The sequence below is a fragment of the Megalops cyprinoides genome, chromosome 14, assembly GCF_013368585.1.
Source record: "Megalops cyprinoides isolate fMegCyp1 chromosome 14, fMegCyp1.pri, whole genome shotgun sequence".
Classification (NCBI taxonomy): domain Eukaryota; kingdom Metazoa; phylum Chordata; class Actinopteri; order Elopiformes; family Megalopidae; genus Megalops; species Megalops cyprinoides.
The window spans coordinates 12,043,888-12,071,006 of NC_050596.1; the positions used below are offsets into that span (position 1 = coordinate 12,043,888).

Here is a 27,119-nt window from a genome sequence, read left to right on the forward strand (position 1 = left end):
TGTTCCACTAACGATTGTTGTGTTAAGCCCCCACCCCGCACGCTCCCTGTTAGCCCCTCCGATCATCCCTCCCTTACCTCTTTATTCCAGCCTGGTAATGCGTGAACAAATAGGCGGATGAATAATTCAGCGCTGACACTCAGGGCCAATATCACCTGCTCGCGCCAGCCACAGGGTTATTTAAGGGTAAACTTACTCCCCAGGAAACAGTTTGAAGGCAGCTCGCCCTCAGAATTCTGCCTGCGTCCCCAGCACCGGACAGCCTGCCGGTGGCAATTCCAGCGCTGACTGGCAGGAAGGGGACCTTCCGTGCCCTCCTCCCTCACAAGCGCCCGCCGCAGTTCGGGACACGCAGCGAGGCGCCGTGACTAATTGGGGACCATCAAAGGTTAAGTGGTGCTCGACAGGGATTTCCTGCTGGGAGGATGGAGATGTTATATTCTCGCCATCGCTAGAATGTTTTTGCAGACCTGAACGGAACATTGGCTGTGTGTTGATCTCAGGGATTGGTGCATTTGTCTCTGTGGTTACTGTCTTTGTAAGTAGTGAATCTACTCTACCACTCAGTTCTGTCTATCTCAGTGATTGAGTCTGTCCTGTCTCCCCACTTTGTCTCTCTGTCCCTAAGGAAAGGGGTTCGTCTGACTGACAGGGTGCACTGAATACAGTCTCTATTCACATAACACAGTCACAGTGGATTCCAATTCAGAAAGTGGGTAGCTGGTAAATTCATGCTACCTTTAATTTTGCTTTTGCTGAATGTTTGCTTTCTCCTACCAGAGGATTGCCACGGCCATAGCATCCTGTGGCTGCTGGTTAGCTACTCTCTCCTGTGCACTTAGTACCTGTAAGAGGTCATCCTTGAAGGTAGCACTGTAGTACAGTTACACATTTCCCAAACCATTTTACCAGCGATAATTTATTTATGATAGCCGTCTTTATGGCATTATGCCTCCACCCCAAATTCACGTGACACATAATTTTTGGGCAGGTCTGTGGGGCGGTCTGCAAGGCCTCTGAATGACTTCCTCCACTAGCAAGGCAGTTGTCCATAAAGGGGGAAAAAGTCAAAAAGCATGCATGTCAGCACGTACGTTTCCCCTCACAGAAACTCCTCCCCCGAGATAGATGGCCGTATTACAGGGTCAGAGGTCCGCATTTCTGTGGCGTGAGGGAGCCAGACGTTCGGTAAAGCAGACCACAAGCATCCTCACTGAAAGCATTTTCAGCTGAGCCCGATTCGGGCTGCAGAGCTGAGGAGTGAAGGCGCGAGGCTGTGAAAAACAGCGTGGTGGAGGCAGGATGGAAAATGTCACTGTTTTTGTGCTCGGAATAATCCTGCCAGATGAGCCGTTTCCCTGGAGCTCTGTCTCTTTATTCGCGGGAGATGCATGCGGCGTTCCACCTCCCGTTCGCTCAACAAACCTGCACCGTCTCACTCATACATCGCTGACACGCTTTCACTCTCGCTTTGTTGTGATGTATAAATTGCAGATTTTGGTGTCGGTTTATATTTAGAACGCGGTGAACAATAGCAAATTATTCCGGCTCTTTTCAAAATTGTCCTCAGAACTGCTCTTCAACTCTTTGGAGCCGGGTGCAGTGCTTTTTTTTTTTTTTTTTTGAGTATTATGTGGGTTTGAATATGATGCTGGAATAAATCCTTTCTGAGCTCTCTCCCCCTGGCGTGCTTGGTCAGTGTCACAGCTCCCCAGTTTGTCAGACTGGTTTATGGCGGCAGTGTGACATAGCGGTGGGAGATGGATTCATACTGTTAACTCAAATACTCCTGCTAAATCCTCAAACTTCCTCTTGCACCTACTTTGGCACTTGACAGAATGCAGTATGTTATGTAATGACTCCTACTATTGGATTGTGACACTCATGATTTAGTATCGTCTCTGCTCTTAGCTAGACCTTTTCGCATGCACGTTGAAAGTCGGTCTGGATAAGAGCGTCTGCTTAATGACTGAATGTGAATGGAAGCCTGGGAGGTTGCAGTTTTAAAACGCTTGCGGGAGTCAGAGTTTCGGCTTTGGGCGATCGCCTTGTTGACCACTCGTCTCCGTCTCTCTCTCTCCCTCTCCCCGCAGTGATCCCGGACACCCTGAGCGTGACCTCAGCCGCGCAGACGCTGGACAAGGTGGAGGGCGAGATGCTGCAGCTGAGCTGCGAGGTGTCCCGGCAGACGGCCCAGCACACGCACCTCTCGCTGGGCTGGTACCTGCGCTCGCCCGACCAGAGCACCCCCCCGCAGGACCTGGTCACCCTCTCCCGCGACTTTGTTCTCCGCGCCGGCGGGCCCTACAAGCAGCGCTTCACCTCCGGCGACCTGCGCCTGGACAAGGTCAGCAGCGCCGCCTACAGGCTGACCATCTACAAGGTGCAGCCGGCCGACCAGGGCCTGATCTACTGCGAGGCGGCAGAGTGGATCCAGGACCCGGACCGCTCCTGGTACGCCATGACCCGGAAGCAGTCGGAGAAGACCACGGTGAAAGTCCAGCCCACAGGTATGTGTCCGCACAGAGAATAGGCACCGCCACAACCCCATGTCCGACATGACGTTGGATTTGATCAAGTACTCTACCATATGTCAGATGAGCCCTAACTTGGAAACCAGGACCCACTGAATAAATGAATAAATGATTTGTGACTCATGCTAGATGAAAATATGGCCCAACATATGGTCAGACACGGATGTCAATGTGTGTGAATATAACTGTATGCAAACTAGTCACTAAGAGGTGACTAATGACCTCTCAGAATGTCCCATGCCTCTCTGTAAACCACACCTCACACACTATTACCATCTCATAGTGAAGAGCACCACAGTCTTCCTGAAAAGGTCATTGCTCAGCCCTCTATGCAGACTGAAGACTTCCCTCTCATGAGCCACTCAAAGCAGTTACAAACCAGCCTCAGAGGCATCCCAAGCGTTTTAGTGTCTGCTGTTCATACCTCTCTTTCAGACCAGAACGCCCCCTCACATGCTACTGGCCCTAATCATAAGCACTTTTCCCTCCAAAGAGAGAGGGCTTTTTTTTTTTAAATTCCGCTGGTCTGTCCTCAGCCTTACACCCCCTGCGCTGAGAGTCTTCTCACGGCTGAGGTGGTGTAATTACAGGGCGAGCTCAGACAGCCCGGCCTCATCCAGATGTCATGGAAATCAGCTGTGACAGCTTTCCCGCTTATCAAACGTCCCGCAGGACACGGGGGGGGGGGGGGGGGGGGCGTCAGCTCTTAATTCCTGCTTTTTATTAATGCCGGGCCCTGGCAGGACCGCGCCGTCTGATGCCGGGCAGGATGTGAGCAGACGCTGGCCACGTTCTGCAAGGTCACCCTGGTCTGCTCTGACTATCCACTCTGTCCGTTCTGACGGCAGAACGAATGTTGAACGCCCGGAGTGGTACAGAGCTGGTAGAGTGGTACGGAGGGAGACAGTTCTGGTTTTATGCACAAAAGGGCAGAAGGTCAACCCAATGTCCTTTCTTAGTTTTTTTTTTCCTTTTAGTTCTTTCTACATTGTGCAGTCTTTTGTAGCCCCAGCTCCACAATCGGTGGCAGTCTTGGGCTGATGTGAAGCAAGCAGGATGTCAATATAGTTTAGCCGCTTGAACAAACCTCATATGCCCAGAACTCTGTGTCCACAAGACCTCTGAAAATGTTCAACCGTGGTTTTTTTTTCCAGCATGGTCCTGGGCTGGAAAGCACTCTGTATTCCGCTCCGTTTTGTTCAAACTGAAATAATTTTGATTGAGCTTTTGATTGAATACTGACATGGGTCTTGTATCACTTAGCAGTTATCTGGTTTTAGTCCTTGAAGAAACGTCTTGTTGGAGGTGTGTTTGTGCCAACATCAAGATTATAAGTGTTTATTCATCATACATTTGATATCTGACCATTAGGCAAAGGTGAATCAGCTTTTTAAATTAAGCTTCTTTAATGGTTCACTTAATTGCTTTAGACCTGTAGACGTTAATTGAACAACAAATATGGCTTAGTCAATTAAGGTCAACACTAATCGATTTTATGAGCTTATTTGGGCCAAAAATAGCCAGACATGCACTGAGTTACTTGCACCTTTCACAAATAGGACCACCACACAGCATGCTTCCATGTCCACGAAGGACTAACAGCACATACCTGCCAAGTGAGGTCATATCCAGGGCAGTATTCAGATTGCAGTAGGATTGCAAAACAGCATACAGGCCCCTGCCCAGAGTTAAGTTAAACACATTCCGTTTGCCTCCCATACCCATTATTGCGTGTTTTATCTAGCTGGAAGTTGTCAGTATCCAGGAAGCCTGCATTATTTCATTCATATCACTAGAAATTTCAAGTAAGCAGTAGTGCTCTTTACTCAGCTTTGTCCCAACCAGGATTCAAACATGGTTACTAGCTCTGTTCTGAACCAGCATTCCCCAACAGCTCTCAGATTATTAGGCACCAGTGTTCGACAAAATCTGTTGAGTGGAACAGTCTTAAGATCTGTATTTGACGCTACTGACCTTCCCCCAAGCGCAACGTTAAACATTATTGAACGGTACGTGAAAATGAAAAACTCTTAGAGAGAGAAATTTTAGAGGGTTTTTGGAGGAGAAAAAAGAAAGCTGCGCGCTGATGGAGTTAAGAGCCCGTGAAACAGCTTGGACAATGTCACATTATGCAATTCTGTCTTTAGAGAGGAGCGGATCTGCCGCCTTTGTGTTTGGCAGGAAAAGAACGGACAGACTCTGTCGACAGACCAAATGTTCGCTTGAAGATTAATGCTATTTGAAAGGCTTTTATGTGTTCCAAGCTGTTAGACGATTGGGCGTTTAGCTCTGTAAAAAAAAAAAAAAAAAGATAAACCAGACTCACTCATACTTGTATATCTCTGTCTTTGTTTTGCATGACACTCCCAAGAACTCCAACAGCATCATCGCTGTCTTTCTCTTTTTTATTGCATTTATTAATCACATCCAGTTTGAAATCATGAACAGGCCATTTTACAACGTCATTATTCTGGTTTATGGAAAAGCTGCGTTTACAGTCTGCGATGGGTGTTAAGTCTCTCAGCCTTGTACAGGGGATGGATGGACACACATCGAAGCACAAAGCAATGAACTAGTTTAATAATATCTACATTTACATTTATATTTATTCATTCGGCAGATGCTTTTACCCAAAGCATCTTACAAGCGAGGCAGAGTACAACACAAGCAAAAAGCCGTAATAAAACATTGAACAGCGACCTGCCATTTATATGCAGTAACTAACGCGTCTGAAAAAGCCCTCTGTGACAGAACAAATCCGTGTAACGCTGAGGACTGCTCAAAAAGGCGAGCGGCTCTCGTGGCAGGTGAGTGAAAGGTGACTGACTTCAGGTCACATAATTGATCAGTCAGACAGTTAGCCACAAAGGACGCTGAATTATGGGGCCTCTCCACCCGAGCAGCGCAGAACAGCAGGGGGGACGCAGAGCTTCACACCAGACCACCCCTCCACTCCCTCAGCACCCTTCCTCACGAGACGGTCGCAGTCATGAATAACGAGCCGTACTTCCACGCCGCGGACATGAAAAGAGCAGCGAAATTGACTTAGCGGGGAAAGTAATTTTCTTTCTTTAAGCTCTTTTAATTGAAAGAAAGGTGGCGAAGCGGCAGCACAGTTCTGTCCTTGAATTATTGATGCACCTGCGTATAATTTGATTTTCATGTGCGGAGGTCTTGTGTTCTACGCCGTTCTTTCGGTTAAGCGTTCTCTGACCGCACCCCCCCTGGGCAGGACGTCACCTTGCACAGTTCTCATAGCATCAATTAGGCAATATGAATTTCAGAAGAAGCATTTACATGCGAATACATTGCTGCAGCAAAGAAAGTATTTTATGTTAAATGTACAATGCATTAAGGACCTGACAAGGACCCATCACATTTTAATGTGATATGAGAGTCCTTCATTAGTCCGCTGTAAGCTGTAAGAGGCTGGACTTTCAGGAAGTCCTATTACACCTCTCTTTGTAATCTCACAGTCCAGCGAGCAGGGAGGGAATTTTATGGGTAAAATTTAGATTCACTGTCTACCAGCCTCTCTCTCCCTCCCTCTCTCCCTCCCTCCCTCTCTCTCTCTCTCTCCCTCCCTCTCGCTCTCTCTCTCTCTCTCTCTCTCTCTCTCTCGCTCTCTCTCTCACTCTCTCTCTCTCTCTCTCTCTCTCCTGTCAGTGTTTCAGTGGCCTGGCAGACCCAAGGTTGACATTACAGAATGACGCCTCCCCATCCGATCTTGCGCTGGTAACCTTGCAATTCGAGTACAGGCGTTTTTGCTGGTTAGCAGCACACAGCAGCCACAGAGGGGATTTCCACAGGGATATGGGCCGAGCCAAGACACCACATCTGAAAGCGGCATGTTGTTAAATTCGCCAAACAAGAGAAAGGCAGGAGATTTTCTGGTGTATCTGGGGGTGGTGTGGGGGCAGCTGGAATAATAACATTGTGCTGCACTGGTTCACTGGTTCTATGGTAATGGTCCTCTCCTTGGGACCCCCCACCCCTCCCTCCTCAGTATTGATAGCGTTTTACTGCACTCAGCACAGACAGAGGCAGAATCCAGGCAAGGCTCTTCCATAGGCTGCTGTTTCTTCCAGTCTCTATAGGTTCACACCACAGGAACCAGAACTATCGCTCCACCTCAGCTCAGTTATACCTAATGCTAGCTGGAGGCATTTCAATAGTAAACAAACCCACAGTGTGTAGGCAAACCCAAGTTATGATATGATAGTTGCTTGGCTCGGAGCCTGGGCAAATCAAGCATAAGCTGGCATGTTTATCCTGTGTAAAATACCAATGCCAGAAAGTCTTCTTCAAAGCTTGCTTAGAAATAGGTAGCACGGATTTGTTTACACATCATCAATGCTTAATGATATTGCCTCCTGAACCATTCGGCAGATCTGCACATAATCACCATTTACTGCTGTTTTTTGCTGCACTCTCTCCAATGGGTACAACAAAAGCATAAACATTGTAATTTCTCACATCATAAGCAAGCAAGCAGTCACCCAATTTGACAAGCAATTTCTCAATCATTTACAAACAAATACAATATGCAAGTTGATTTCGGAGGTGTAGGAAAGGTTCATCTGTAAAGCTGTTCTGGGATCAGCAGTGCATGAGAAGTGGGTGGGGCTCCATCAGCTGAAATGCAAACATACACACACACAGAGGTGACCTGGATCAGTGAAAACCTGGGTCTCCCTGACCCATCCAGGAGTTAAGAGTCTGTTTCCACATTTCACTTTCACAGTAGACACAGTGGAAACACTACCTGCCATTAATATTGATGATATTATATGTTCTAATATTGATGCACTGTTTTTTCTGCGGTTACAGTACGCTACTGTATATGAGCATGGCCATGGGAGCATAAAATGTAAATTGCTCTGCTCTGTAAATTGTTCTGCGAACGCAATAAGAAGCCTGGGTTTTATAGATTAATGCATTCTCTGGGAAGTCCCTTTTTTAAGTCCCTGTAATTGTGGCCTGGAGGTATTACTTCAAAAAAAAAAAAAAGAAGGTAAAAAAATAATGCGTCTGTGGTACAGAGAGTGTGAGGGTGCGAGTTGTATGGAGATGAACTGGGTCATTACAGCAGGTATCTGGGAACATAGATGGGGAGCGTGGTTAAAAAAAAAAAAAAGAAAAAGGCAAGACCCTCCGAAATGATCAAAAGGCAACGTAGCCTCGTTACGAGGGAGTCTTTGTCTCCAAACCTCTCCAAAATGAATTTTGGTTGAGAGGCATTAGGTGTCCTTTTGATGTGGTGTGTTTTGGGAGGAGAGGGGAAAATGAGAGACACAAACGCTTTCATCGTTCTCACGGTGAAAGGTTGGTTTTTTCTTTACTGTGATTATCATTGCGCTCTTTACTTTGTTACATTTATTCTTTTTCATATAAAACACATTTCAAGAACTGCAAAATTCATAATGTTGTGCAAGTATCAAAGAATTAAAATATAACTGAAATTAACTGTTGACTTCAAGGACAGGTATGGAAAAAGTATATTCCATTTAGATTCTTGGCCAAAGTGTTTGTGAAGGCAGAATGTTTGAATATGTTTATTTTGTGATTTTTTTTTTCTTGCTCCGTGTTTCAAAGGAACTGCTAGATATGCATGTACTGTATAGTTTGTCTTGGTTTGGAGAACCTGTTAGCATAAATGTCTTTGTGTAATGCCCAGTCATTGTTGTATTTTCATATTTGCAGAAGGGTCCATGTTCACCTAGTTACAGTGCCATGAGGTTCAGTGGAATGACAGACAATTAATGTGATATATCTTTCACACCCCACCCCCACTAGACAAGGGACCTTATTATGTAGATGAATAATGCTCTTTCAAAATTCATATTTTTTTTTGTGTGTGTGTGCGTGTGTGTGTGGTTGTCCACTCTCAGACAGGGACTTCAGTATCCAGGTGAACACGGAGCGCCGGGCCTACATGGCGGGAGAACCCCTGGAGCTGCGCTGCTCCATCGACGCCCAGAACATCGGCGATCGCTACTTCTCGGTGTCGTGGGTGTTCAGCAGCTCGCCTGTGGCCGTGGTGGGGCCCAGTGCCGTGCCGGTTCTGAGTGGTGACTACGTGGAGCGTGAGGCCACGGGCCAGATGACGGTGCGCAAGGAGAGCCCATCCGTCCACCTGCTGAAGCTGCAGCGGCTGCGAGCGGAGGACGCTGGGAAATATATCTGCCGGGTCACCGAGAGGGAGAAGACGCCCACGGGCGACTTCGTCGACAGGACCAAGAGGTCGCGCAACGTCCAGATCACCGTCCAACCCCTGAGTGAGTAACATGGCTTCCTATTGGTCCCCCAAGGGAATAACACGGCTTTCTATTGGCCGTCAGAGTGTAGGACGGCACAACGGCCTTCTTCTTGACCACCACCTTCCTGTTCCCTGCATAGCCTTCTCTTGACTGGCTGGGAGGCAGAATGGAGGTGTACTTACTCGTTGAACTTTCTACCAGACGGTTGCGAGTTCACGCCCCATTCGCTACACATTGCCATCGCGAATCTTAGCAGTGTAAACCTATGATGTGTTAAACATTATTCCCTGGATTAGCACATAATGTGGTGTAGCATATGATCCTGTCCAGAGTGAGCAAGATTTAGCAGCATTGTTCTCTCCCTTTCATACATCTGCTTTCCGTCTCTGAGCAGAACTGCCTCCATTGTGTCTAATGCAGCCATTGAAGGGAAACATTCCCACATGTGGAAATGGCATGTAAAAAGGAATGATCGAGAATGAATGGCGAAACATAATGTCCCTACTTAGTATTGTTTTACACAGAAAAGGATTCTCCATGTCAGTCTACAGCTCAGTTTTGTAAGTGTTTGGAATTAACGGTCATTAGTTGATTGCAGGCGGCCGGCCAAAATTGGGCTCCCAAGTACCGCTTTCCCACTGCAGAGCTGGACCCAGCCTGGCTTGCTCTACGCTGTACCTTTTCAAATGTAGTGCTGAAACCAGGCAGGAGATTCTGGCTGACCTGCTGCTCCCCGATTGCTTTTCCATTGCCTTTCCCATAAGCAGAGCCGCAGAACATGACACGACATTCTGCTGTCAGCCCCAGTCAAAAACAATTGCCTGGGTTTTTTTGTTTTCCTGCAGTCCAAGGCCGCGGTATCTCTAGGCTGAGGTTTCTGTCTGTCTCTGGGAATTTGCTCTGATTAATGTTGGCAGCGGGCTGCTGTGTCCTTTCTGTGTTTGTTTCTTTAGTTTTTTAGGGAAGAAAGTGCTTTTGTGTACTCGTGGGGTAAGAGGTGATATTAAAAGGAGCCAAGGCACCCTCGCCCCACACACACACACACACACACACACACACACACACACACACACACACACACACACACACTCTTACACACACATTCACATACGTAGTTATATTCTCGCACAGAGAGACATGGACAGACAACCATGCAGTTGTGTTTACCTGTAGGATAAATGGATGCTATAGAAAGGGTGTGAATTTCAGAGAAAATCAGAGTTAGAGGACTTGTGTCCCATCAGGAGCTACCGTCACAGCAAAGTTTGTTTTAGTCAGCACAGAGAAGAGAAAGCAGGCTTCTGCATTGGAATGAAAACAAAGGCTTCCCGTTACTGAAGAGGTGCAGAACACCAGCTTTCTCTCTGTTGAAAGCGGGATCATTTATTCTGCAAAAATAATACGATCTGTTGTACCGAGATTTAACAAGAGGATGAGACAGACCCGGAGTTTTCAGAGAGGCGGTGATGCCAAATGCACATCAAAACTGGCACCGGCAAGAATAATAAAATAATTTAAAAATAGTTAAAAACATTTGGGATGTCTGTAAATCCTTTGATCCCAGCATTACCAAGTCTCTCTTTAACTGTTGTCCTTGAAACACGTTCTTTTATCTCAACACCCAGCCTCCCCCTCCCCCCCCAAAAAAAATCACATTGGTCTCTCAGAGGAATTGTATTCCTCCTACCTCAGCTGCATCTCCCAGAAGACAATGGGTCCTACTCCTCCGCCTTGCTTACAGTATATTTCCATTTACATATATTGTCAAGTAAAAACTACACAAGTAACTTTTGCACAACTAAACTCAACTTGATAAACATTTGCGGTGGTTTATGAACCTGCTCCTTAATAGATAATAAACAGATATTGGAAGATGTCTGTCTGCATCCAGGGTAGCTTACTAAGTGAACACGCCATACGTTGTCCATTTACAGAGCTGCATATTTGTGGTTTGTGTAAGGGTCATGCCCTAGAACACAAATGGAAGTGCATCACCTGATAATTAAACCTACAACCTTCTGGTGTTCGTTTTAATTCATTTTCCATTTCCTTTCTGCATCTGCTATTTGCTGTATTGACCTCTGAAATCTACAGTGAGGCCTTTAACTGTATTTGCTGATTCCTAACCGTCTGATGATGGAAAATATTGCACTTAAATCATTAGTGCAGGACATAAGTCCATTAACCCCCCCTCCCTTTCTCTCTCTTCCCCTCCCTCCTCAGAAAGCAACATCACTGTCTCGTTGTCCAGCAACTCCTCGGAGGTTCTGGAAGGCGACTCCATCCAGCTGACCTGCTCCGTGCGGGCAACCACGGACAAGGCCGGCGGCCTCTCTGTGTCCTGGCAGTGGGCGGACAGGCAGGGCGGGGCGCCGCAGGACCTGGCTGCTGTTGACCGGGAGGGGACGGTGAGGGCTGGCCCGTCGTACCGAGAGCGCAGCAGCTATGGCGAGGTCCGCGTGGAGCGGGTCAGGCCGGACACGTTCACCCTGACTCTGCTCCACGCTCTGCCCGCGGACGACGGCCAGTACACCTGCACCGCCACGGAGTGGGTCCAGGCGCCCGACCGCTCCTGGGAGAAAATTGGAGAGAAGTCCGCGGTCAAGTCCGTGACTGTCAAAACTGTCGGTAAGCTGGGCTTCAGTGGATTGGATTCAGTAGAAATTTTTCGTTTTTTATTTTTCCATGTATTTTTTTAAAATATGTAAAATAAGGCCTTGAGTAAGTAAATAAGGCCTTACTCACCTAAAATGTACACTCATGGGACAACTGGACCATCTGTGGTCGTAAAAACACATACTGTATAGAGCAGGGTAGACCGTGCTGACCGTTTATGGTCGTAAATACCCACAGTGACAGTCCTTCATCTCGCTCTGAGTGTGGCTGTGTAAGCTGGCACAGTGGGATACAGGATCATTTTTAGCTTTGCTTCCCGTAGAGGAGGAAAAAAGTGGTTGTCAGAAGAGTCTGTTGCAGGCTCTCCTTCATCAGAATCTGAGATTTACCCAGAGAGGAAATCTTTTCCCGAGTCTAAGAAATTTGCACAGCGCGCTGGCACATACGCTTCAACTGTGAACGACAGTGCCTTGTGCATAAATTACATGAAATATGAAAACGCGTGTGTGTGTGTGTGTGCGTGTGTGTGCGCGTGTGTGTGTGTGTGGCCTCCTTCCTATTCCCACAGCTGAATGTTATAAAGACAGAGTGAGCAAGCTGGCAGAGTCGTGTGTATAAATAGAGCCGCGTTATTTTCCCAGGTCTCTCCTCCCCATTTCCTTCGCATCGGCAGCGCGTGAGATCCTGTGGCTGAGAGCCTGCAGCCGGGTCGCTCCGGTGTCACAGAGGAGAAACGTGCTGATTAACTCGTCACGTCTTTCCTGTGCAGGAAGCGGTTCCGAGGGTCTCCCGGGGGGGGGGGGGGGGGGGTGGGGGGCAGGGGGTAGCTTGTGGATAACGGCACTGGCCTGTGTCTCCTCTACATGGTTTCCCTGGTACCAGTGTGTTTTCCATGGCTGCCAGTGGGAGGATCTGTTATTCCACGTTCGGCTTGTAGAAGCTATAGATAGAGCTGCATGAGGCGCTGCCACAACGCAGGGCTCTCAGGATAAAAAGGGGGCCAAATGGGCGTGCCCTGCGCCTGAGCCGCGCGGCAGGGAAGTGGAAGGTGTTGTGTTCCTGGTGAGCTGTATTTTCAGTGCGCTTTTCGAAGCCCAGGAGGTCTGCATTTCCTTGACAATGGAACAAAATGTTCAAGGCTCACATGCCCACTGCGCTCACATTTTGCCAGGAGGGAAGATCAGATCAGAGGTCAAGCTGTGAGTCAGATGTGGAAGGCCTGCCCATGTTGCAGGACCAAACCCCCAGCGTGTCTTACTGGTATATCTGAAATGGGCAGTTCAGCCCTGATTCTGGCACAGCTGAATGGGGGAGGGATGAGAGAAATGTTCAGCCACAGGCCGGAGGTCAGATAAATCCGTCCACCCTCTCAAGCCGCAGCGAGACCCCAAAGTCTTGGCTCCTTCAGGTTAAAATCACACTGGGCAAAACACACCTGTCAGTCCCCTGGTTCATAATGGCTGCCACAGGCTTTAAACTCCATATTCCAAAAACTGTGATATTTGAAAAGTCAAGTCATATATCTGAGAGACTATCCTAATGGTTTTTCCCCCCAGTATTACCCTGATACCTTGATTTTTGCTTATCCTCCATTCAGTGCTAGGCAGGTCTAAATGGTCAAATACTTGTCAGTATATATTACAGCAGAAATATGAGGACTGTGATCTACTTGAAGAAAATACAGTGGAATTTCTGTTTATGGCAAGAGACAGCACAGCAGGAAGCCACTTACTAACTGCTAAGAATTACCTCTCTCTCCCTCTCTCCCCCTCTCTCCCTCTCTCTGTCTGTCTCTCTTTTTTTATTTGGCAGAATTTGTGGTGTGCACTCAAATCTGATATCAATTAAAAAGAAGCGGTCTACCTTTGGAAGGGATTAGCCCATTCCATCTGGGCAGTAAACAGAATGTGTTACTGTAATCTGCTTACATTTTTTTTTAACTTGGATAGATTGATTCGACATGCTTCAGGTCACCTTGTCCAAACCGGGCTGTAAGTACATTGAAATACAACATCACAGGTCTTTTTCTCTGCATATCACAAGATAGTGAAGAAGGCAGGAGAAAGCAGTCATCCTCATCCTTTTAATCCCTATGCTGTCTGTCACACGACGTAGACCATGTGCACCGTGAGATAAATTCACATTGGGCCACACCTACACTATATTTTAATATGGCTGCTTATCACCAACAAGCAGCAAGTTGAGAAGGACCAGAGAACACTTGGAAACTTAATACAACAATTGGGCAGTAGGCCAGTACAGATACCACTTCCCCTTCAGTGAAAGGGAGGTTTTTATGTTGTGTCCATTACATTACCTAAGTGTGTCTGCTAAGAAGTTAAATTATCAGGGGTGTTTTTTTACACACTGTCCATTACAGCCTGGTAATTGTCTTAAGCAATGTCAAGATTCAGTTTTAGGTTTAAGCTTGCTCAAGGGAAGACAGTAGTGTCTAAGCCAAGATTTGACCCTGCAGCCTTGTGGTTACAAGCCCAGTTACTGAACCAGTACAGTACCCTCCTACCCCATGTACTAGACTGGAATGACTGGAAAGATGTAGTCCACTAGATGCTTTCTTAATGCTTTAATGACTTTCTGATTTTTTTTCATCAAAAGTAGTGTTTTCTGATTCAAAACGGATGAATGTCTTGTTGTTGTCTGCTCTTAATATGAGCTGAACAGCATTAGTGCCGAGCTCAACCCAACTCTCTTTACAGAGACACAAAAACGTACTATATTTAAGCACTGACTGGTTTTCCAAAGCTTACAAACACTCATGCATCAGTAACCAGCTCGTGACTACCGACTCATGGAACCCCACAGGTGCACAGCATGAACACAGATTGCTACACAAAAGGACTGGCTGCTGCATCTCTCCAGTCAGTTTTCAGGCATATTTTTTATAGTAAGAGAAACTGCAGAAATCCCTCATGAAATTTACGTAACAGCATGACAACTCATCTAGTAGTCTGATCATTACTACTTAAAGCAGTTTTAAGCTAATGTGCACAATGATGACTGACATCCTGTGATGTATCCCATGGTTTCATTCATTTACATAATATGCAGTGTATCTTTGTGCCAGCTATCACCAAGCACATTTGCTTGTTGATTATGATGTCTTTATAATTTGGTAACACCTTTTGAGATGTTGTGTATGCTTTATGAAGGCCCTGTGAAGTTAAAGTTAATCTGATAATGTATGAACAGAGAATTTTGGAGGGTATGCTTCACGGGGAGATCGTGCTTGATCTATCTGCAGTTTGCTTTGCCTTTTACTTTAAGCAGCATATTTTAGTAAATGTTCAAGTGTTTTGCTTATTACAAAGAATATTTCACCACGAAAGTCATAGTATTTTTAAAGGAATAAGAAGGAAGTGGAAAGCATAAATTTGTCAAATTGAAGGAAGAAGCATATTACAGTTTGGCTGAATCCCTAATGTTTGTTAAACCTTTTGGTCGAAGGAGACGTTTAGTACTGTCAGATGAAGTGAACCATTCTGCTGCATCAAGACTCCATGACTCCTGACTCATGCAGAGGTTGTTGCATGTAATATTAGCAGTGTTTTCTGTAGAACATCAAAGAGGAGTGATTCGGTAACACCATGAAGTGAAAAGTCTGTCCAAAAGATTGGCTTTGGAAAGGATCTTTTCCATTTCAGATGATTAAGAATTAAAACATGTGTTGTTTGTTGTACCCCCTCCCAACCCTGTCCCTCCCAGAATCTTCCTTCTTCGTGTCAGCCTCATCGCGGACCCCCAGCGTCACCTACGGGGACTCCTTCGACCTGCAGTGCATCGTGAAGCCGCGCCACAACCCGCGCGTGCCCGCGGCGGTCACCTGGCGCTTCCAGCCCACCGAGGGCGCCGGCGGCGAGGGCGGGGGCGAGTTCCGCGACCTGGTGACCCTGACGCGGGAGGGGACGCTGCGGTGGGGCGACCAGCCGCTGGCCGCATCCGTGCGCGCCTCCGTCGACAGGTCCTCCACCAACAGCAACTTCCGGCTGAGCGTGAGCCGTGCCGGGCGGCGGGAGGGCGGCACCTACCAGTGCTCCACCCAGCTGTGGCGGAGGAACTACGACAACACCTGGAGCAAGGTCGCCAACCGCACCTCCAACCTGCTGGGCATCAACGTGCTGAAGCCGGGTGAGTCCACTACGCGCCAGGAAGCTGAGAGAGAGAGAGGAGGAGTGCTTATGCTTTACGGAGAAGGATGACTGCAGCATAATTAACGTTTTCTTTTTTACATGGAGCAAACATAATGTTCAAGGACTTGATTGTCATAGTTATGGAGGAAAGCATCTTTCTGTCTAGTAGCTAAGAGGTCGTATACTCAGGGTTAAGTAGAAGGGGAGTTCAATACTTACGGTAAAGAATGGTTGGTTCAGTACTCTGGGTTAAGTAGGGCTGACTTCAGAAGCTCCCATCTCAGTGAGAGCTGAGGAAAGTACTCCTCTGAGTGCTTCCTGATACTTTTGTATAAAGGATTCTTTCTTCTTACACTGTTCAAACTTTTCAGATCCTGCTGTTAACTTTATTCTATGAGCAATTTATTTCTACGTGCCGCATGAGAGGCTGTGTGCGTGTGCGTGCATGTGTGTGCGTGTGCATGTGCGTGTGTGTGTGTGTGGGTGCATGGGTGTGAGTGTGTGTATGTGCATACATGTGTTTGTGATCCTATGGAGTGAGTTACTCTGGACTGCGCTGGAGTTTTGGGCTGGGTAGAGCCTCAAAATGGACACTGAGCCATTAACCCCCCTCCCTCTACTAATAAGAGCTCCAACACACACATGCAAACACACATACTGTATGCTTACACACAAGCACAAACATGCAAAGCCGCATGCACACCCACACACACACACAACCACACACATGCAACATACCGACTACATACGCAAACACACCCCTACACACACATATTTACCAAGGCAGAGCTCCCTGCTCTGACTCTATCACTACAGACAAACACCCCTCCCCTGAGGCTGTGAGCTTCCCCCTCCCCAAAAACAGAGAACCAGCAGCTCCTCTCCTGACCTGTGTGGGCACGCCGAGAATGCTGCAGATGACAGAGATACAGAGAGTGCAAGAGAAGCTGGCAAAGACAGAGACAAGCATATTTTAGAGGATAATTGTAAGGTATAATTAAATTGTGATTGTATACTAATTGAACAAGATGTCTTTCACCATTTCTGCTGTGTCGTCAAAGCTGTGTTAAAAAGCTTTGGCAACCCAGTTTTATTTACTGTACTGCCAAAAAGGGTCATTTAAATTGAATATAATTTACAGGGGGGGAGAAAGAAAGACAGGCAGTATTTAATTTGCTCTTCACAGATGTTACTGGCACTGCATGTTATTTAGACAGGCTGTGGTGCTGTGCTTTACTGTATATATTTGGAAGAAAAACAGAGACAGGAGGCTCTCTCTCTTTAGTCTGAACCAAAGTGTTGCTGGAACATTGCAGTAATGTTGTGAGGATGTATTAGCTTTGGGTGCCCGTTTTGTTTTTCCTCAGTTTGTTCACTGTAGTTCAGCCAGCGCCCTTATTCAGAGAAACTTTGTGTAGCTTTGTACCGCACTCAAGCACTTCAGGTTCCTGGCTTAATGGAATAACAGCACGTCCCAACCTGGAATTAAAAGCTGTACCCCTCTGGTTCTCTGCCCTGCAGTGTGCCGATATGCTTGGATCTTGGAGTTGGTTGGAGACCTCAGTTTAACTGTTGCTAAATCCAGCTGGATGCTTGCGCATGCACTTTAATCCTGGGTTTAGACTGCTGTGTGGTTAGTTTTGGTGGATTAGTTTGTTTTCCTGTTCTAACCCCATGTTGAGTTTCTGATCCCTGGTACATCTGTGCAAGGCAGGCCGTGCTGTGGGTAATGCAGCTCTAATTTCACCATTTCTGACCGTAATACAGAGCAGAGAGGATCATGCTCAGTGACCCCACTTGAATTACTGTTTATTACAAAATATTGTTTAATATTACATGCATCTGCTACACCTGTATTCCACTTGCCTTATTTTAAAAAATATTAAAGAACTACTGCCAGTTATACAAATTTACTAAATTTGTATAACTGGCAGAATTTGTTTAACTGGCAGCGTAACACAATGGTGTGGAGAGGCGGGTCTTATTGGACAGCCCCAGGCCACCTGCTGCTCTCTGCAAGCAGGTGCTGATAAATACATGACTCCCCTTAGACCAAAGAGCCTGAAAACACATGAGCAACATCAGTGTAACAGTTGTAACATCATTGTAACAGTCATGGCATGGTTATAACGGTTGTAACAGTTTTAAAACAGCATTAATTGGGCTGTGCATAAGTCACCGTATGATTTGAATGAATCGGGGAGGGACAGTCTTTCAGCTGTCCCTGGGGGCACGATCAGAGCACATTCCCAGTGACGGAATTAGGATAGAGTAGAGTGCCTTTATAATGAAGACAGGAAGAGGGAAAAAGTCTCCTTCAGAACGGTGTCATTTATGGCTGGTCTCCAGTTCTCTGATGTCCTGCACAGACACAAACTGCCTGTATGATAATCCATGCCTGCTATGACTGTATACTGATGATAAACCATACGGGTGTTTAATCTTCCTCCAGTTTTTGTCCTCTTTGTTTCTTGCTAGGAGGTGACAAAGACCTTTTTCTAACATGATTAAAGCCGTTCCTGCAGCTCGCTGTCAGCACTACACACACACACACACACACACACACACACACACACACACACACACACACACACACACACACACACACACACACACACACACAAGCACACTCACTCCCTTGCTTAGAGGTGCAGTGCTGTCAGACACCAGCTGTTTTTTTTCCCCAGCTTTAGCACTGCAAGGGTAAGAGAGATTTAGACATCCCTTCAGAATCGATTCGGAAACCAGCCAGTCACGCTGCTCGTTTAGTTTCTCTAATGTGCGCCTCGAGGGCGGCGGCAGGTGGAAGAGCAGGGTCTGATGTCTGCCCACCCCCACCACACGCTGGGGTTTCACACCTCCACTCCACTCATTTAGACTGCAGTCTGTAGGCGGGATGGCATCAGCAAAACCTGCACCATTTTACTTTCAAGTACTCAGGGTCCAGCCCAGTTACCACTCATTTTGAAGACCTTATGATCCAGACAAATTGATTATTGCTCAGTTGTAAGACCTTAGAATCCAGGTAAACCAGTTACCCCCCAGTTGTGAGACCTTAGGATCCAGGTAAACCGGTTACCCCCTAGTTGTAAGACCTTAGGATCCAGACAAATTGAGTATTACTCAGTTGTAGACCTTAGGATCCAGCTAAACCAGTGGCTGCCCTGTTGTAAGACATTAGGATCCAGCTAAAGCAATTATCCCCGAGTTCTAATGCCTCAGGGTCCACACAAATCAATTACCATTCAGTTTGAAGACCTTAGGATCCAGCTCAGTTACTGCTCAAAAAGAAAAAAAGACAAACATGAAAGAAGAGTGAACATAGACATAATGTCCTTCCCTCAGGTTTCCGTTATCTCTGTCTGAGACACTCGTCCTGTGTACCATTTGCCGTAATGGAGCCATGCTAGCACTTCAGTCAGGCATAGAGAGAATGAGTTTACCTAGCTGTACAGCACAATCTGTTAGTACAAAAGCAGCCTCCAAGGCAATTTAATCAGTTGCCTTATTATTTTTGCTTTTTTTCATAATGTTTACATTACAAAGTTGTCCCCTATTGCAGTGTTTTTACAGGGTTTCAGCCCAGACAGGGTCTCAGTCTGTGTTTACACCATCTGTACTGCGTCTGAATTGTGTGTCATTGAGTCTTTTCCCTCCTTTTTTGCTCATTTACATCTTTTTCTCATAAATAACATTTGTTAAAGGAAAATGCTTTATGTTTAGACAGGACAGAGAAGTCAGAACCTGGTGTGGGAATATTTGTTTTTTTTTCCCTCTCTGGGCCAGAAGTTAAATTTACCAGCTAAAAGTTGCTGTCTGATATTCAGAATTCACATCATGAGTAAATTCCCATCAAATAAACTGAAGCAAAAATAGAGGTAACTAATTGATTTAGAAATCATAATGTTTCTGGGCTGCTATATTAATAAATGGTTCATTACTCAAGGGCTTCGGCTCCATCAGAGCCTGTGTGTGCATGCGCACGTGCGTGTGCGGGCGTGCGTGCGTGTACGGGCGTGCGTGTGTGTGTATGTGTGCGTAGTGGTGGGAGTGTGGTGTTAGTTTCAGGAGAAACAGTGAAAGGAAAGGGAAGCCACAGGTTATCCCTGAATGAGTGCAGAAGAACACGCTGGAGACGCTAATGACTGAAGCAGAGAGAGATTTAAAACATTAGAGATTTTTCCCCACTTCCATAATAACATTGATCTCCCACTTGCTCTGGCTGATGGATGTCCCACAGGACGTCTGCCTGAGCCTTGGGCTTGGTGTTTCTGCACATATTTAATAAGGACTGGGGTGGAGGCCCAGTGAGGCCTGGGACTGCCCTTCACCCCCATTTTGGGAGTGCCTCAGGACTCCATGTGATTGCGGGAGACTGTTTCCCTGAGCAACAGCAGAAGGGCCAAGTCTTGTTGGCTGGGGTCTGGCCTTGTGCCTCGCTCCTCAGGATGGCAGAAAATGGAGCATCTGCACCTAACACAGCAGGCTGTCCCTGTGTTCCAAAACGCGGAGGCAGCTCCACTCTGAGACCCCACTAATTCCCACGAGCAATGAGTGTGGTGCATCTTTGTGTTTATGTGTATATGTAAGTGTACATGTAAGTGTGGGTGTGTGTGTGTGTGTGTGTGTGTGTGTGTGTGTGTGTGACGAAGTGAGAGAAATTGCTGTTCACTTACTGTAGGTGTATATACAGTAGGAGCACATTCTGAGATGAAGTGTTGTTTCATCCGAGGCAGAATGATTGTTCAGCATTCACAAGATTGCTGGCATTGATCAGCAGATCCATTTTGAGTATCTTTGTTATCTGGGACTTTTGAAAGCCATTAGGCTGAATGGCTACCGTCAGACAAATTGACTTGAGAACTGTTTCTGTCTTTCCTTCTCTGTCTCCCACTCAATCTCTCTCTCTCTGTTGATCTCCTATTCTCTTTGCCTTTGTTTCTTTCTCGCCCTCTCATTCCTGTTCTCCATTTTTCTTTTCTTTTTTTTTTGTTCAACTTTTGCTCAGCAGTTGGTCAACGTGTTTATAAATCTGCAGCTGAAGCTGTCATACTGCAAACACCCTGGCACCCTGGCTGTGGACCAAGGTGACGCTTTGCACAGATTAATCACAAATGATTTCTCGCCTTGCTTTTTCCCCTCAATATCAGAGAGAACGAGAGAGTGGCAGGAAGAGGGAGGGATAGTAAGAAAGAGAGAGAGAGAGAGAGAGAGAGAGAGAGAGAGAGAGAGAGAGAGGGAAGGGGGAGAGAGAGACACCCACCCGTTCCTTCCCGTGTAGTTGATTGTGCCCACCCCCACCTATCATCATTTAACAGATCTCAGCACCCCAGATGGAGCTGTCACTCAAGGGCAGGCTAATGGATCATCTGACGCTGCTGGTGATGGGGGGGGGGGGGGGGGGGGGGTCAATTGGACACGCACGCACACACACACACACGTGCACACGAGCCCTGACGCCTTCACCATTACTCACACACTTTCAGCACTTCCTTCACATCCATCCAAAACGATTTCACCCTCCTCCCAGTGCTGCCCACCTAAAGAGGAGTCTCCCCTTCCTCAATTTGGCTGGCTCTGTTTCTCCTCCTGCAGGCTGCCTCTTCCCCTCTCCTTTCTGTGTCTGTGTGCCATCAGAGGGAATTATGGGGGATTGTAGGTCATTCAGAGCAGCTCACAGAATGCAGTTGTTTCCCTGAGCCTTAGAAATGAGGTGCCAGGGGCATTTATCCCAGTGGCGCCTTAAAAAGGATCCCAAATTAATTTCTCCAGCCGCAGAATATTCCCCTTTTCAGTCTGCATTTCACACTCTGCGTGAATCCAAGCCCGCTTTTCCTGCTCATGGTCCTCTTGTGTGAGACCATGCGGGTGTGCTGGGATTGGGAGTTAATTCCACATCCACAGAACCTCAATGTTTTTTGTCGTTATTTTCTAGTTTTTTTTTTTTTGTGAGGCCCTGAAGGAAACTCCTGGCAAGACTGGAAAAGGGCTAATCTTTAAAGGTGCGCCACTCAGAGACGCGCTGGGACATGCCACATGCTACATAACCCCCCCCCCCAATCGTGTTTAGGTCCAGAGGCTCTCCATCATTAGTGTGTACCACAATCCACCATGCGTTCACGCCTTGAGCCACATCAGGCTGCGGTGTTCAGCTGGGCTGACATGCCTCGACATGGCATAACAGCCGTGACATGGAATTTTTTTCATTTACAGTATGTCCTAGAAGGAGAGCTGTCATGCTGTATACAGCTCTGGAGTGAATGAATAATTTGCTGTCAATCACACAGTCAAACATAAAAAAATATCTTTTTCACTAGACACTGTACCACAGACCGTCTCTTCATAGCTATGAGTTTCTGGGCAAAAGAAGGTCTCCCGGTCCCCTGTCTCTCACTAGCTGCGCACACGAAAGGTCCTATTGTAAAGCAAGAGCTCCTCCTCACAAGATACTAGATTAGGAGTACTGATATAATTCCACCAGGCTGTGGGGAGTATTGAAGAGGAGCCTATAGACATACTGTGTAGTGTAATGGTGGGCAGGGTTTGAGGAGCAGCCTATCAAAACACTGTACAGCATATAAAAGTGGGCGGGGTTCATAGTGAACAGTGTATATTTTTTTGAAGCAGGCAGGGATTTAAGAAGGGTGTTTAGAAACGCTGCACAGCATAAGCATGGTTTCAAAGGGAGCCCATACAAGAATTAGCATGGACCTCAACAAAAAGGACCTCAATAAAAAATGTTTAAGGACAGAAGCATAATCAGCAGATATGCTGCTGTGTTTAAAAGTGGGATGGGTTAGAATGCGGGCCTACTGAAACATGGATTGCATGTGAGATGGTGAGTTTAAAAGAGAGCTGTAGAGGGCTCACATTGGGCTTTCAGAGCTGCAGTCAGAAAGACAGCCAGCCTCCCAGACCGACCTCTCTCCCACGTCAGAGGAATCTGGTGCACAAATTGTTTCTGCAATCCAGCAGTTCTTCCAGAGGTTTCTGCACCTCTGAAAATACCAAAAACACTTATACTGTTGTTCTAATCTGTTTATTTGTTTGAAGTTTTGTTGTTTTTTGAAAGTCACAGACACTTTGCAGGAGCGTTAGAGAGGTGACATTTTGGCTCCCAGCTGTCTTTTGTCGCTCTGTAATTATCTTGTTGCAGAACACGCATATATTAGCTGCCTAAGCAAAATGAGCCGCCGCAGTTGTAGATATTTGATGTTGTTTGACTGTTGTTGTTTTTTCCTCTCAGCAATTCAATAAGAGATTTTGCTTGATTGTTGTTTTTTTTTTCCCCGCAGAAATTCAATAAGCGCAAACACATGTACAATTCTCCAGATCTCTCCGGAGGTCCCCCCCTCCACCCCCCCTCCCACCCCGCCCCAGCTCTCTGAAACTCAATCTAATATCCACAGTAATAAGCGCTGGATCTGGCTTTAATGGGCCCGCCAGTGCCCCAACATTAATGGAGGTTTCGGAAATGTAATCTGTTGGAGTGAGAATTGCGCATCTCCTCATTAGCGTATCTGCTGAAACAAAGAGAGAAGTGTATGCAATGTTTTGTCCTATTTAAAGGGCCTGTAAAGTACCTGCAGTGATGTTTCTCTGTAGATTCAAAGGTATTGTGCCTTACCTGCTTCATGTAGTGTTCCTCTGATCGGAGCTAGGACCTCAGGTCTGGACAAAAAGCAAGAACCGTAAAATTGCAAGAATTGAAAACCCGCAGCTTCGGTGTGCAGTGTAGAAGCTGGTGGTAAATAAGTTCATCACCAGTGACACAGATTAATACAGTGTCCACTTGTCCACTGGTTGTGAGAAGGGAGAGGGCAGCTGTTAAACAGTGATGCTCCCTTACTACACACACACACACACACACACACTTTGGGCTGTTTCCTCTCTGCACCAGCTGCAGAAAACTGCTACCATGAGAAGCGGTGAGGGCCAGTGAGGATCAGAGCACAGACCAATTAAAGGCAGGAGAACAGGGGCCTGCGAGCAGTAAGTTCACCCCCAAAGCCACTCCAGACACATTTTCAATAAAAACGTCATTACAAATCCAGAATAGGGCACAGCGAGCAAGGAAATGGCTCTTGCATATAGCATCTATGACACATATAGGTGCATAATATTACAGACAGTATCATAAGGGTGTTTTGTAGAGGGAGGTGGCTGTTTGGTGCACTGAGTAAAGAAGAAAGGATTTTCCCCAGTTTGATGTGCTTTTATTCCTGCTATTTTAATAAAAAGGGATTGAAAGGCCCCCTCTAATGTGAAAAACCCATTCAAATACAGCATTTTGTTGAGTGACACATTTTTTTTTCAGAGAATCTGCTTGTCTTGTGGTCTGTTGCCTTTTAGACAGAGCTAAATTTGGCACAGTCCTTGAGAAGCGACAGAAAAAAACAAATACCTAATTAAGAAGAAAATCAATTTGTTTATTTGCAAAATACCAGTGGCCTTCTCATCCCCTCCATTTCTGTAATGCAGTGAGACAGTAGCTCATTAACACCATATGGTTCAGAAGCAGTAAACCATCACCTGATCTAAATATACTTATACTAGGGATGAATCTCAGCAGTGTCCCTCCCCCAGGCCTACAGCCCTGATCACTTCCACCCGTACTGTAATTGATAGTGTTGCCGCGGTGATGGGTAGTTTGCAGTTTTCACAGATCGGGTGTGTGCTGTCCGTCTTCATCAGAGTGACACTTCACGGAGCTCCCACAATCCCCTCTGCCTCTCAATCACCCACACACACTCTCTCTCTTCCTCTCTCTCTCTCTCTCTCACAAGGAATCAAGAATTCATGCCTTCCCATTAGCATGACAGGAGTTATGCAGTGTTGCCAAAGCACTTCACAGCATGAACATGTAAAACCAGCCATCCCTGCTTTAAAATAAAACGGTCTCTCCCGTCTGTGTTGTGCTCAGAGGCAGAGAGAGAGTAAGCCATTGCAAAGGAGAGAGAACCCAAGACAGGGAGAAACAGACAAAGGAGATGGGGATTCTGGGAAAGGCAGGTGGATAGAGATTGAGAGGGAGGGAGATGGTGAGAGGTGCAGGGAGGGGCCTGTGGGCAAGGCGGCCCGCTGTTGCTCGGGCAGCTGCACTGTGGATCGATGGCGATGTGGGATTCTCTCCACCCCCACCCCCACCCCCAGACTGTTCACACCTATTAGCAGATCTGCCCATCTCTCAGGGTGTAAGATACCTCTCTGGAGAGGCGTCTGCCGGGCCCTGCCAGCGGGTGCAGCCGGAAGCCACGCCAGCGGGGGAGTGTTTAAACAGGCTGCGAATGCCTTCACTCGCGGGACCCCCCGGAGAGAGCTTCCGTATCGCTGCCGTCGAGCTCATTGATTTGGCTACAGGCTGCGCTGGATACGCGCGGTGCTACACGGCTCCGTCTGGCGTTTATTTGCTCAATAGACGCCCCCTTATCCCGAGCAGCAGAAGTGTAGTCTAATGCAGCTGCTGCTTTTGATGGGAGGTGGTGATATATTCGTTCCAGCATATTACAGATCGCGTCATCACGGCTGTCACTTGGGAAGGTGAAATGTGTCATTTCTGAAGAAGTGGTGCAAAAACCAGTGATTAACTAGCTTTTATAATGAAATCAAGGTTAGTTCAGCTCACCGCCACTGAGAGAAGCTCTCCAGTCTGTCAGCATATTGTTAAACTTCGTCTCAACCCAGGCCTTATTACACAGCTACTACACACACACACACACACAGACACACACACACACACACAGTGCTCTCACAGTGCTACTGCAACCTCCCAGCGCATTCCACAGAACGTCACAGAAATGTTGCAAGAATGTTACATGTTTGCTTGGGCAGTATACGTTCCCCCCCCTCCCTCTGAACCTTGACTCACCCTGATCTCCCTCCCATCAAATTTCTGTCCCTCTCCCATTGTTTAGGGTTGTGTGGATGATTGTCAATTCGAGAGCACAGAACTGGGAACAGATACACATCTTTACCGGTCTTAATTACACCGCTGGCCGAGGCTGGGAACGAGGCACAGGAGAATCACAGATGAACGAGGGTCATTAGCACCGATACTACAGCACCGCGCACGCTGTCCTGAAATACAGTTACACGTGTGAGGCAAGCCGTGATCCACAGAAACACTCCCAACATGGCCGTGCGCTTCAGGACGTATCCGTCCAGGGAAGGTTCTGTCAGAAGCTGTGAGCCCAACAGTCGCAGAGTCGGGCTGCAATCAGCGGTTCCCGCAGGATGCAGCATGTGGATCGTGCCATTTTGAAGGGTCTCTGAGCTGAGTTTGCTTGTTCCTGTAGCAGCCCTTCTATACCAGCTGTTCCCATCACATGATTGTCACCGTCCCTCTTTAATTCAGTGTTTAATTTGATGAGCTCGGGCTGCCATTTGCTGCGGCGCCCAGGTTAGATGTAAAAATAGAAACCTGTGATATAAACAGCTCGAGACTGAACAGACTGTGAGAGAGTGAGAGGAGAGGAGAGAAGCTGCTTGCAGTTACCTCTGTTAACAGAAACATCGGCCAGCTTTCTGTCAGGTGTGTAAAATACCAGCGATCAAAGCAGAAGCGGAGGTCGTTCACAGGAAAGTGTGTCCTCAAGTGCTTGAGTGAACAGTAAAGGATTGCTATCGGCGCATGAGTGTGACGGAACAGAATGCATAGGAATAGTGTCACACTTTTTTCCCCTTTTTTTAAAAAAATCCATTATCTGCGCAGCGCTCGGCGTTAATGCATTAATAAAAGAAGCAAACAAACGACCGTTATCGCAGGACCGCAATGTGCGCAGCAATTAACTCAGGGCTGAAAACAGATTGGACACACACAGCAGGAGAGAAAACACAATCTCTGAGACGCTAACTACACACACACACTCACACACACATTTTTTCAGACACAAAAACACACTCTTTCTCTCCATCTCTCTCCCCCTCTCTCGCTCCCTCTCTCCCCCCTCACACTCCCTCTATCTCCCTCTCCCTCTCCCTCTCCCTCTCTCTCTCTCTCCATCTCCATCTCCCTCTCCCTCTCTCCCTCTCCCTTTCTCCATCTCCCTCGCTCTCTCTCTCTCTCTCTCTCCCCCTCTCTGGCTCTCTCTCTCTCTCTCTCTCCCTGTCACTCCGCTTAGAGAAACCTAAAATACCCAACAGCATGTAGGCGCTCTTTTTCTGCACGCGTGCGTCTCTGCTGCGGCTGAGATTACCCAGCATGCCGCGCTGCCGCGAGGACGGGAAGGGTCTCCGGTGACACGCTGCCGCTGTCGCTTTCATTTTTTCGCCTCACCGGGGGGAGCTCATCAGGATTGCGGGGAAGAGCCGAATCTGACGAGACACCCACCTCGCTTTAACGAGGAATAGAGACGTCAGGCGTCTCCATTCATGTGTTCGCTGTTTTACATCTGCTTGCTTCCCACGAGGTTTAAGGAAGACAACAGCTTTAGAATTCAATTCCTACCCGCTAAAGGAAAGTCTCTACGTGCATACATAATGCATGGCCTTGGCACAGATGTATCATGGAGTAGGTTTGTACATGTGCACACCACATTCCCAGTACATGTACTCCACTTGTT

General features: G+C 47.0%; 1 protein-coding gene across 1 annotated transcript in view; it reads left to right on the top strand.

Annotated features, from left to right (window-relative positions):
* Nucleotides 1-27,119, top strand: part of igsf3 (immunoglobulin superfamily, member 3) — an 85,927-nt gene that overhangs the window by 49,430 nt on the left and 9,378 nt on the right. The window contains exons 3-6 of the mRNA XM_036545593.1: nt 2,094-2,510; nt 8,426-8,812; nt 11,018-11,422; nt 15,134-15,556. Coding sequence (XP_036401486.1) covers nt 2,094-2,510; nt 8,426-8,812; nt 11,018-11,422; nt 15,134-15,556 — 1,632 coding nt within the window. The remainder of the gene's footprint in view (nt 1-2,093; nt 2,511-8,425; nt 8,813-11,017; nt 11,423-15,133; nt 15,557-27,119) is intronic.